This window comes from Stegostoma tigrinum, chromosome 10 (assembly GCF_030684315.1).
Source record: "Stegostoma tigrinum isolate sSteTig4 chromosome 10, sSteTig4.hap1, whole genome shotgun sequence".
NCBI lineage: Eukaryota > Metazoa > Chordata > Chondrichthyes > Orectolobiformes > Stegostomatidae > Stegostoma > Stegostoma tigrinum.
Genome location: NC_081363.1, coordinates 94,479,268 through 94,492,444, shown reverse-complemented (window position 1 = coordinate 94,492,444; position 13,177 = coordinate 94,479,268). Strand labels below are relative to the sequence as shown.

Sequence of the window (13,177 nt, the reverse complement as noted above, 5' to 3'; positions counted from 1 at the left end):
GTGAATCTCTTTTGCACTGCATTCAACACCAGCATATCCTTTCTTAAGTATGAGCACCAAAACTGTTAATAATATACCTGTATGGCTTCACCAACATCCAATACAGTGGTTACAAGATGTCCTTATCCTCAAACACCAACACCTCGCAATTAAGGCCAAAATTCCATTTACTTTCCTCATAACTTCAGCAGCAGTTTAGGACTTAAGACCCGTCCTTGTCCTTTTCTTACAAATCCTGAATCGAGAAGTTATAATAACTATCTGCAAAATGCCATCCCACTGAAACTTCAACCACTTGCTCAACTTTGTAACCTAAAGTTAAGTCCAGGACCTTCCCCTTCCTTGTTGGGACTTCTACTTAGTGGCTGAAAAAAAATGCTGTCCTGGATGTATTTTAAAAATTCTGATAAATCCTTCACACTTTGATGACTACATTAATGTCGAGGAAGTTGAAAGCTCCTGCTACCACAATCCTGCTACTTTTACACTTTCTCAAAATTTGCCTCCTTATTTATTTGTGGAGTTTTCAAAGATGCCACCCCTCCTTATTGCTGTAATAGATTCCCTAAACAAAATAACAATATCTCCTCCTCCTTTACCACCTCCACTGCCTTGCATGAAGGCCCTGTATCCTGGAATACTGAGCTGCTAACCATGTCCAAGTGACAGCTTTTATGGCCCCATTAATTTGTATCCTCGAATCATCTGCCTTATTCATCTGACTCCAAGCATTAAATACCATTCACCCTTAAACTTCCTTATACCTTAAACTGGCCTGTGACAATGCCTTCCAGACTCTCGTTTCTCCTCTTTTTGGCCCTTATTATTATTTTGAACATTCTCTCTGGATATCAGCCCACTGCTAAGTGATTTACAAGACCCTCAACAGTACTGGAAACGCACCCCCACCCCCCACAAGGATGCAGGTCCCATTCTGGTTTAGGTGTAACCGCTGTGTGTAATTCTAGTCTTCCTGCTAAAGCAAGGGTGTTGTAAAACTTGAAAAGGTTCGGAAAAGAATTGTAATGGTTATTATTGTAATAGTGTACCATTAGTACATTACGTTTCAAGCATTATGGGATGACCCTGTTCCCAATTGCTCATATGAAGTGTACTGACTGTCATTCTGAGTGAAAAATAAAAACCACAGGTTCCTCACACATGTTGGAGGTGAGGATGGACGAGTTAGGGGAGATGGAGAGCCCTTCAAAATAAACTAGTCTGCTTTTGAGATGAAGACTCAATGCACAGTCGTTTTAATAAAAGGTTGACTTATATTGTTTTTTTTTCCCAACTAGGTAACCAGACACGTGGTGTTTTCAAACATCATGAGAAACAAGCCCAGATAACATGACTTGGATACAGATAATACGAGCAACAACAAAAATTCCTACAGGTTCTTGGGAACTCATTGGTGGTTATCCACAGTGGCTCAGCGGTTAGCACTGCTGCCTCACAATGCCAGGGACACAGATTTGATTCCACCCTTGGGCAACTGAGTGTGTGGAGTTGGCATGTTCTCCCTGTGGCTGCGTGGGTTTCCTCTGGGTGCTCTGGTTTCCTCCCATGTGTTGGTTAGGTGGATTGGCCAAGCTAAATTGCCCATAGTGTTCAGGGATGTGTAGATTAGGTGGGCTACGGGGAGATGTGTCTGGGTGGGATGCTCTGAGGTTTTCTGTGGAATTCTTGGGCCAAACGGCCTGTTTCCATACTGTAGGAATACTCTGAATTCTATGAAAACCAGTCCTAATGAACTAGGAAATCCCTTTTCACAGTGTGCAGGTGGATTGTCTTTACCCAGTGTGAATGTGTTGATATACAGCAATAAAACGTCATCATTTTCAAAACCTACCCTACAGTTACATAATTGTTATTAAGATTAATGTAAAAGGACTAATAAATTAAACACCATTTATTTCAATGCCAGAGGCCTAACAGCTCAGGCAGATGAACTCAGGGCAAGGTTGGAAACATGGAACTGAGTTATCATTGCAATTACAGAGACAAGGCTCAAGGATGGACAGGGCTGCCAGCTTAATGTTCTGAGATATAGATCCTATAGAAACGATAGAAAGTCAAAAGCGGGAGGGGAAGCAAAGCAAGAGAGGAGTGAAAAGTGGCATTTTTCAGCAAGGGTAACATTATGGCTTTACTTAGGCAGGATACATCTGAGAACACATCCAGGGAAGTTATTTGGGTGGAACTGAAAATAAGAAAGGGATGATCACCTTGTTGGGATTATACTATAGGCCTCCCAATAGTCAGCAGGAATGTGACAAACAATTTTGAAAGAAGATCTCAGTTATCTGTAAGAATAAGAGGGTGGTTATGGAATGGATTTTAACTTTCCAAACACAGACTGGGAATTCCATGGTGTAAAAGGTTTGAATGGAGAGGAATTTGCTGAGAGTGTGCAGGAAAATGTTCTGATTCAGTATGTGATGTACCGACTAGAGAAAGTGCAAAACTTGGCAAATAAAGCAGGACAGGTGACTAGGGTATCAGTGGGAGGGCTTTGGGGCCAGTGACCATAATTCTATTAGTTTTAAAATAGTGATGGAAAAGTGTAGACCAGGTCTGAAAGTTAAAGTTCTATATTGGAGGAAGGCCAATTTTAATGGTATTACACAACAGCTTTCAAAAGTTGATTGGGGCCGATATTTGCAGGTAAAACGGAAAGGTTCGGAAGTGGGAAGCCTTAAAAAAATAAGATAATGAGAGTTCAGGGACAGTATATTCCTGTTTGGGTGAAGGACAAGGCTGGTAGGTGTAGGGAATTCTGGATGACTAGAGAAATCAAGGTTTTGGTCAAGAAAAAGGAAGGACATGTCAGGTATAGACAGCAGAGATTGTCATTATACTCTTATAAGGATTCACTAATGGTATAATTAAGAGGGAATTTAGGAGGGCAAAAAGGGGACATGAGGTAGCTTAGGCAAATAGCATTAAGGAAAATCCAGAGGGATTCTACAAATATATTAAGAACAAAAGGATAACTAGGGAGAGAATAGGGCCCCTTAAAAAGCAGCAATGCCGCCTATGTGTGGAATTGCAAAAAATGGGGAATATAATAAAACAAGTATTATGCATCAGTATTTACTAAAGAAAAGGATATGGAAGATATAGACTGAGGGGAAATAAATAGCAACATCTTGAAAATTAACCATATTTCAGAGGCAGTGATGCTGAACAGCTTACCACGCATAAAAGTGGATAAATTCCTGGGACCTGATCAGGCGTATCCGAGAACTTGGAGGAAAGCTGGGCAAGAGATTGCTGGGCCTCTTGCTGAGATATTTGTATCATCGATAGCCACAGGTGAGGGACCAGAAGTTGGCTAATGTGGTGCCACTATTTAAGAAAGGTGGTAAGGAAAAGCCAGGGAACTATAGGCCAGTGAGCCTGATATTAGTGGTGGGCAAGTCGTTGGAGGGAATCCTGAGGGATAGTACTTGAAATATTTGGAAAGGGAAGGACTGATTAGGGATAGTCAACATGGCTGTGTGTGTAGGAAATCATGTCTCACTAACTTGATTTTTTTTTGAAGAAGGAACAAAGAGGATTGATTAGGGCAAAGCAGTGGATGCGTTCTATATGGATGTCAGTAAGGCAGTTGACAAGGTTCCTCATGACTGATTAGCAAGGTTAGATCACATGGAATACAGAGAGAACCAGTCATTTGGATACAGATCTGACTTGAAGGTAGAAGACAGAGTGCTGGTGGAGGGTTGCTTTGTAGACTGGAGGCGTGTGACCAGTGGTGTGCCGCTAGGATCAGAGCTGGGTCCACTCCTTTCTGCCATTTATAAAGATGATTTGGATGTGAATGTAGGAGTTATAGTTACTAAGTACCAATCCTTGCAGCATACTGCAGGCCAAAGGCCTTTCCAAATGGCCAGCTCTCCCTGGATTCCATGTGATCTAACCTTGTTAATCGGGTACCATGCGGAATTTTACTTACTGAAATCCATATCGAAAACATCCACCGTTCTGCCATCAATCTTCTTTGAATTTTTTTTTGAAGAAGTTACAATCAAGTTAGTAAGACATAATTTCCTACGGACAAAGCCATGCTGACTATCCCCATTCAGTCCACGCTTTCCAAATACATGTAAATCCTATCACTCAGAATTCCCTCCAATAACTTACCCACAACTGACGTCAGGCTCACCAAGAGTTTATTGTTCCCTGGTTTTATGTTACCACCTTTCTTAAACAATGGCACCACATGAGGCAACCTCCAGTCTAACAGCTCACCCATAACTGTCAATGGTGCAAATATCTGAGCAAGGGGCCCAATCGCAAGCCTAGCTTCCCGCAAAGTTCGAGAGTACACCTGAAGAGATCCTGGGGATTTATCCACCTTTATGCTCTGTAAGGCATCCAGCACCATCTCCTCTATAATATGGAACTTTTCAAGATACACATTCATTTCTAAGTTCTCTAGCTTTCATATCCCTTTCCACAGTAAATACTGATGTAAAATACTTGTTTTGCACCTCACCCATCTTGCACATTCCCATACATAGGCAGTCTTACTGTGCTTTTAAGGGGCATAATAGTGTCAAAATTGGCCTTAGTCCCATTTAAAACTTTAACTTTTAGACCAAGTCTATCCTTCTCCGTAACTATTTTAAAACTAATACAACTATGATCATAGGCCCCAAAATATTTCTCCCACTGACCCCTCAGTCACCTGCCCTACCTTATTTCCCAAGAGAAGATCAAGTTTTGAGCAGGGACGAATGACACCAGTACAAAACAGCCCAAAGATCAAAGTTCATTCCTTGATTTAAGAGCAAAATCCTTCAAATGTGTTTGTGGTGAACTTGCTGGTGTGTTAGCAGTTTGGATGATTGAGTGAATCCCTTTCCACACATAGAACAAGTGAATGGTCTGGCCACAGAGTGAACTCGCTGGTGTCTCAGCGGGTTGGTTGAGTGAGCAAATCCCTTCCCACACTCAGAACATGTGAACAGTTTCTCTCCAGTGTGAATTCGCTGATGTATCAGCTGGTGAACTGTCTGAGTGAATGCTTTTCCACACTCCGAACAGGTGAATGGTCTCTCTCCAGTATGAAGTCGCTGATGTGTCAGCAGGTTGGATGAGTGAGTAAATCCCTTCCCACACTGAGAACAGGTGAAAGGTTTCTCTCCAGTGTGAACTCGCTGATGTACCAATAGTTTGGAATTGCGAGTAAATTCTTTCCCACATTCAGAACAGATGAATGGTCTTTTCCCAGTGTGAACTTGCTGGTGTTCCAGCAGAGAGGATGACTGAGTGAATCCTTTCCCACACACAGAACAGGTGAATGATTTCTCTCCGGTGTGAACTTGCTGGTGTCTCAGCAGGTTGGTTGACGAAACGAATCCTTTCCCACAAATAGAGCAGGTGAACAGTCTATCCCCATTGTGAATTCGCTGATGTATCAACAGGCTGGATGACAAAGCAAATTCTTTCCCACATACAGAGGAAGTGAATGGCCTCTCTCCTGTGTGAATTTGTTGGTGTTTCAGCAAGTGAGATGTCTGCGCAAATCCTTTCCCACACACAGAGCAGGCAAACGGTCTCTCCCCACTGTGAACTCGTTGGTGTTTCAGCAGGTTGTTTGACTGAGTGAATCCCAGCCCACAATCAGAGCAAATGAATGGTTTCTCCTCAGTGTGACTGCGTTGGTGCATTTCCAGCTGGGATGGGTAAATAAATCCCTTCCCACAATCCCCACATTTCCACAGTCTCTCCCCAGTGTGACTGCGCTGGTGTTTGGACATTTCAGATGTATCTTCACAGACTCTTCGACACACAGACAATACGCATTTCTCCCTGGTGTGAACAGTGCTTCTTCCTTCAATGTTCAAAATCCTGAGCTAATTAGGTTATGACAAACAGATTGAGTGTCAGATCTGGATGTGGTTTTGTTTGATTTCTCTGAATGCAATCAAAATTTCAAACTGAAAAAAATGTAAAGTAGACAGAGAGAAACCAGAACAACACACACAAAGATTGTGAAACTCAAATTAATCTGGTCAATTGTGGATCCAACACTGAGGGGCACTGCGGATTGTCAGTAAAACTGAACTGGTTCATTAAATGTCCTTCAGGGAAGTCAGCATTTGCCCAAAACTACAAAAAGAGATAGAGTTTGGACAGACATGCAGGACAGGCATTTTATACATCTGAAAATGAATCCAATTCCTGTTTTGTCCCCATACCCTCTGATCCTTCTGAAGGACTAAGACACAGCAAAGTACCCGAAATCTGAAATAAAAACAGAAAAAGATGGAGATACACAGCAGATCTGGCAGCATCTGAAATAGATACAGGAACCAGTGCAATCTTGAAGAAGTGTTGAGATGATCATCCATTGCACCATAATGTAGGTTACACAGCGAGTGCCAGAAAACGGGCCTAGCTTAAATAGGTGCTTGATGGCCAGCACCGATACAATGGGGACAGTGTGTTCATCAATTTTACCCTAGTGTCTGACCCCATTTAGTTCCGTGTTTCTCTCCTATTCTCTTTTAGGAAACAGGCAGCAGCAAGTAGTGAAGAATGCAAATGATATTTTGGCCTTCATTGTGACAGGATTCGAGTACAGGAAGAGGGATGTCTTTCTATTAGGGCCTTGGTGAGACCACACCTGGAGTAGTGTGCACCTTTGTTCTCCTTTCCAAAGGAAGGATGCCCTGGCTACTGAATGATCATAAAGAAGGTTCACCAGACCAATTCCTGGGATCACAGGACTGATGTATGAAAAGAGATTTGATCTTGATTAATCCTTCTTTCTTTTAATCTTTCAGTCACCGACAACATCATGAACTAATTTCACGTCCCATTTGCTGATCTGAGTCTTTTACTGCTAAAGCTATACTTTGGTTCCCATTCCCCTGTCATACGAGTTTAAATCCTCACCAGTGGAACTAGCAAAAGCATCAGGAATATCTGTCCCAGCTCTGCCCAGGACAATTGTTCAAGCTTGTGCATGTCCCACCTTCCCCAGAAACAAACAAACAGTCTCAAAAGGTTTAGATTCCTGAGGCATCAAGTTATAGCTCCAGCCAAGCAGTCATCTCATCTGTCCTCTTATGCTTTTACTAGCACGTGCATTGTAGCAGCTCACACTGTTACTGGATTAGATCACGAAAGGTCCTGTGGGGGTCATAAAAAAGAGTCCTGTTGAGAAGGAACATTAGGGAATTTACTTGGGTTTCTGTAAACAGGCAGTTCAAAACACATAAGCATTTTAACAAGAGGCAGTTTTTAAAGGCCTGGACCAGCCACAATCACAAGTTTGTTACTTAATAAAAAGTAGAAGCAAGAGTCTGATCCTACAGCATTCTGAACTGTTTAGGTAATTTTAACCAGAAATGCAAACAACCAATTAACGTGAAATGGTTAGCTGAATTCCTTGAGCAAATGTTTGTCAGCAATAAAAGCAGCTCCCTGTATCATTATGGAAGGCAAAGCAATAAATGGTGTAAACACAACCTCGAAAAGACCAACAACAGAGGAAGGGGCAAAGCAAGATGATAAAGAGAGAAGTCAGGGCTGCAGAGAGATAAAACAATTGAAATGTAGATATGGATAATTTGAATAAATTCTTACATGCAAAGATTAACTGAAGAGTGACAAAGATAGATTACAAAATCCAAAGTGAAGATATGGTTAGTGCCTTAGTTTTTTGTGAAATCTAAACAAGTTTTGCTTAACGGCTTGGTAAAGCTCTAAAGTGACTGAATTTCACCCTCGGTGGAATGTGAATAGATGCTCTTTATTAAAACAAGAAAGTAATAATGCAAAGCGCTTAGAGTAGAAAATGAAACTTCAGTTTAAAATTCATTTACATCATGCAAATAGTTGGGGTTGTAAACTGCAGCAGCAAGTCAGAAACACTGTTTGTTTGATCTTTTAAGCTGAAGTGAGAGAGGGATTTTCCACAATTTGTCAACTGTATTACAAAATTGTAGTTACTTTATATCAGAGTTGAGTTTAAAAGACTTAATCACAATTCCAAACAATCCACACTACAGTTAGTAGAGAATTTGGAAATGTTCTTACTGATAAGCTACTATTTTGGTTTTTTGGCAAAAAACATGGTGCAGCTGGCAAATGTCTGAGGAGGAATATAACTGTCAAAAGCATTGTAAGGTCCCAAAGACAGATGAAGTCGTTTTCCAGCTAACCTCAGGGGATTATAGGAGGGTTTAGGACTGAACATCGTCCACGATTGTTCGCTTACTGGATTGGATATATTGATTTGGGGTGTGTGGCTAACAATGACAACAATATTGCACGTAAATAACATCTAGCGAAAGGAATAAAAATATGACAATCAGCCAGGCAAAGTCTGAGTGTCATTGTCCACTCTTCCAATCTGAGCTGTATTTAAGAGGGGAATTAGGCCTCATGTGAAGGCCAGGTTTGGAGTGGACTCTGGCCTCTCCCACACACGCGGTAACAGAGCTCTCAAAAAAGGTCGCTTGTACAACTGAACACAACACAAAACTCCTCCCTACCACAATGTGGCAATGGGTGTAAGCTTGACAATACTACATTTGAGATCTTGTATTTTAGTGTATCTCTTATCTTCCTATCTTCAGCTTTCAGGTCCTCCTATGTCACTGGTACAATCGGATGTTCACCCTCCCACTCCAGAATGTCCTGAAGCTGCTCCATGTCATCGCTGATCCTGGCACCAGGGAGGCAACATACCATCCTGGATTCATGTCTCTCTCTACCCGTTACTCTTGAAACCCCTGTCTCTACAGTCATATTTATCATTTTCCTCCCCTTCTATGCAGCGGAGTTACTCTGTGCCATGAACTTGACTGATGCTGCTTCCTGAGTGGCCACCCCACCACCACCACCAGCCCTCCCCCCACCAAACAGTATCCAAAACAGTATATCTATTGGAGGAGGATGACCACTAGGGACTGCAGCACTTCCTTTCTGAGCCTTTTACTTGTCTGATGGTCATCCATTCCCTTGCTGTCTGTGTAATCATCACCTGCTGCGTGACCAATCTGTTGAGAATGCTACCACAACCTTCTCAGTATCATGAATGCTCCATACTGACTGCACCCACAGCTCCAGCTCTGAAAAGCAGTTAACCAGGAGCTGCAGATGGACACACTTCCTGCACAAATAGCCAATAGGAACACTGATAATATCCCGGAGTTTAATGCGGAAAAGCGTGAGGTGATTCACGTTGGAAGGAGTAACAGGAATACAGAGTACTGGGCTAATGGTAAGATTCTTGGTAGAGTGGATGAGCAGAGAGATCTCGGGGTCCGTGTACATAGATCCCTGAAAGTTTCCACCCAGGTTGACAGGGTTGTTAAGAAGGCATACGGTGTGTGAGGTTTTATTGGTAGAGGGATTGAGTTTCAGAGCCATGAAGTCATGGTGCAGCTGTACACAAGTCTGGTGTGGCCACACTTGGAGCTCTGGTCGCCGTGTTATAGGAAGGATGTGGAAGCACTGGAAAGGGTGCACAGGAGATTTACCTGGATGTTCCCTGGTATTGAGGGAACGTCTTATGAGGAAAGGTTGAGGGACTTGAGGCTGTTTTCATTAGAAGAAGGTTAAGAGGTGACCTAATAGAGACATACAAGATGATATGAGGATTAGATAGTGTGGACACTGAGATCCTTTTTCCTCTGAGGGAAATGGCTAGCACGAGGGGACATGGCTTTAAATTGAGGGGTGATAGATATAGGACAGATGTCAGAGGTAGTTTCTTTACTCAGAGAGTAATAAGGGTGTGCAATGCCCTGCCTGCAACAGCAGTAGACTCGCCAAGTTTAAGGGCATTTAAGTGGTCATTGGATAAACATATGGATGATAATGGATTAGTGTGGGTTAGATGGGCTTCAGTTTGGTTTCACAGATCGACGCAACATCAAGGGTCTCTGTTCTATTTTGCAAGAGGAGCACACCACAAATCTGAGGTCTTCTGTTGTGACTTTTCTCCAGATTAAGCCAGTTTCTGCCTTAAAGAGAATTTAATTAAGATAGGTCCTTCCCCTTCATTTCAAACATTACTATTATAAATCAAAAGTCCCTAACTTTATTTAAGCTAATATATACTTTAAAAACTGTAAGAAAATTCGTTACGGTATCAATTATCAATTGACTGTTTCCGTTAGGACTGAGAGACTTTCTGAACTGCCCAAACTGAGACTGAGCATCACACTCAATCTTTCAGCTTCACTTTCTTTCTGTTTCACCCAACTCCAAAGCACTCTTATTTAGCCAAGCAGCACTCACAGTGCAGCCTTTTCATTTTCATTGTCTGCTCACACCCACTCTGATCTCAGCCTCCCATACTGTTTCAATGCAGCTCAATGGGAGCTCAGGGAGCAGCATCTTCACTTTAAATGCAGTAATTTATAACCCTCAGGGCTCAACACAGACTTCAGCAGTTTCAGGATCAATGGAGTTGTCAGGAAATGGAAGATTCCACCTGAAGGGGTGCTGGAATTTGTGCCCATAAGGAATTTTAAAAGGAAGTTTGCAGATATTCAAGAATGAAGAATTTATAGATTAAAATCATGAAGTGGGCGATTGGGACTAAACATGACAGTTCTTTCAAAGAGGCAAGGTGTTGTTTGGATAAATCTGCCCCTCTCAGGCCAATATCTCCTTTCTCAGCTGCAGGGTATAGAACTGAACACTTATCCCAGGGGTGATCAAACCAAAAATTTTAATTTTCTGCTTTCAAGTTACAAACTTGCCAGGAGTATTCTCCCACGGATAGAATGATTAAACCTCTTTCCTTTCCCAGTTAAGTGTCAATGATACTCACATCCTGATCACTCCGCTTAATGGAGAACTTGCTTTGTGATCCTGGTCTGCAAATTATTTTTAATTAATATCCTGTAAAACAAATCCATAAAAGACAAATAACTAACTGTCAGCCCTGGATAGAAATCCAGAAAACACAGCAAGATTGTCTGGAAAAGGCAAACATTTCTCTTGGTTTCTGTTAGCTATGTATAAATCCTCCTCTTCAAATCGCCCTGCTCCCCCACACAAAGATGCAGAGGTAAAATACACCCACTATTAGAGGCTGAGGAAGTCAGATATTAATAAATTTGACCAGGGAGCACAAGGGGACTCAGAGCACTATGAGTGATTTGATCCCAATCATATGAACATTGGACAAACGGATATGCTTCAGTAGATCATAATATTTAAAGCAGGACTTCCTACAGTGAGAGTGCAACAGGTAACATGAAGTTCTAAGGAAGGGTTAGCGGATCCGAAACGTTATTTTTTTTCTTTCACAAATGCTACCAAACCTACTGAGCTTTTCCAGCAACTTTGTTTTTGAACATGAAGCTCTGAACGCGTTTTCAGCATTTCTCGTGTAACTGCAGCAATTATACTGCCTGAAACCAGTACTCCGCCACCGTCAAAAGTCCTTCCGAGGAAATACACGCCGCGTCTCACAGTCTGAGAAAGAAGTCCAGAAAAACAATAACAAACATTTCGCTTGTATTAATCCTCCCCTCCCAAGCAAGAAAGGCTGCGCTTGCGTTCCACTGCAGGTTGCCACCTATAAATATGGCGATCCGGCATGAGTCCCGAAGATCATTGCCCCTAATAAAGATGGTGGCAATCACCTCTGCCTATCGCAGCCTCAGGTCCGCAGCAGTTTTTCCGTTTGCTGCAAAACATGGGGCCGGCATGTTAAAATTTATGTTTTCTGACATGCATCAACGGCTATTAAAACCTCTCAGTAAATACCGAAAGTATTTCCGTCCCTTCTTTTTGCAGCTTTCCTTTTTATCCCGTGTACTGTACCTTCGGCAAGCAGCTAACCTTCAGTCGCAGAAATATTGCGCCCTCGGACAAAGACGATCACGTGATTTTCACACCGACAAACATCTCACTGGCTCTGATTGGTTGGAGGATAGGCCGCTTCCATTGGGTCCTCCAAGCCCCGCCCCGTGCTCCGATTGAACCAAAGCTGACATCGCTCACAGGGAGAGAGCAATAACTGCAGGTGCTGGAGTCACGGATGACACAGGGTGGAGCTGGAGGAACACAGCGAGCCAGGCAGCATCAGAGGAGGCGGAAAGTTGATGGTTCAGGACCCTTCTTCAGAAATGGGGGAGGGGACGGGAACTGAAACATAAACAGAGTGGGGGCTGGGGAAGGTAGCGGGGAAGGTGATAGGTGAGTGCAGGTAGTCAGTGGTGAAGATTTTTCCTCCTGTTCATCAGCTCTGTGAGTGATGGTAAGGTTCATCCCGAGATGGGGGAAAAAATGGGCCACTCCTGATTCTCCTAATGTAAGGCAAAACAACAGCTTGTATTTTATGGAAACTTTTACTCTGTCATTCTCCTTGATGTTTTGGCTGTTTCGGAAACATGGATAGAGCAGGGTCAGGAATGGATGTTGCAAGTTCTAGGGTTTAGATGTTTCAATAAGGTCAGGGAAGGTGGTAAAAGAGGGGGAGGTGTGGCTTTGTTAGCCAAGGACAGTACAACGGTGGCTGAAAGAACTTTTGAAGAGGACTTGTCTACTGAGGTGGTATGGGCTGAGGTCAGAAACAGGAGAGGAGAGGCCGCACTGCTGGGAGTTTTTTATAGGCCCCCGCAAAGTTCCAGGGATGTGGAGGAGAGGATCGGCAAAACTATTCTGGGCAGGAGTGAAAAGAACAGGGTGGTCATTATGGGAGATATTAACTTCCCTAACATTGAATGGAAATGCTATAACTCTAGTACTTGGATGCATCAGTTTTTGTCCAATATGTGCAGGAGAGTTTCCTGACTCAGTATGTAGAAGGGCCGACAAGAGTGGAGGTCACACTGGATCTGGAACTTGGTAATGAACCAGGCCAGGTGTTTGATTTAGTGGTAGGTGAGCACTTTGGAGAGAGTGACCATAATTCGGTTATGTTTACTTTAGTAATGGAAAGGGTTAGGAATTTGCCACAGGGCAAGAGTCATAGATGGGGGAAGGGCAATTATAATGCGATTAGGCAAGACTTAGGAGGCATTGAATGGGTTAGCAAAATGCAAGGGATGGGGACAATCGAAATGTGGAGCCGGTTTAAGGAACACATATTGCGTGTCCTGGATAGGTATGTCCCTGTCAGGCAGGGAGGAAGCGATTGAGGTAAGGGAACTGTGGTTTACGAAAGAAATTGTATCTCTTGTTAAGCGGA

At 42.7% G+C, this 13,177-nt stretch overlaps 1 protein-coding gene across 6 annotated transcripts; it reads right to left on the bottom strand.

The window, feature by feature from the left end:
- Positions 1 to 1,302: 1,302 nt before the first annotated feature.
- On the bottom strand, positions 1,303 to 11,872 carry LOC125450304 (zinc finger protein 239-like). Of its 6 annotated transcripts, none has more exons than XM_059649404.1 (3): positions 11,809 to 11,872; positions 10,808 to 10,878; positions 1,303 to 7,149 (listed from the first exon to the last, which is right to left on the bottom strand). In XM_059649404.1, exon 3 carries the CDS (start codon positions 5,769 to 5,771, stop codon positions 4,809 to 4,811), a length of 963 nt encoding a protein of 320 aa, XP_059505387.1. In that variant the 5' UTR covers positions 5,772 to 7,149; positions 10,808 to 10,878; positions 11,809 to 11,872; the 3' UTR covers positions 1,303 to 4,808. The 6 variants fall into 6 exon arrangements, with proteins under 6 accessions (XP_059505387.1, XP_059505392.1, XP_059505390.1 ...); XM_059649409.1 differs by having other exon boundaries at positions 1,303 to 6,258; XM_059649407.1 differs by having other exon boundaries at positions 11,827 to 11,852.
- Between the last annotated feature and the right edge of the window lie 1,305 nt (positions 11,873 to 13,177).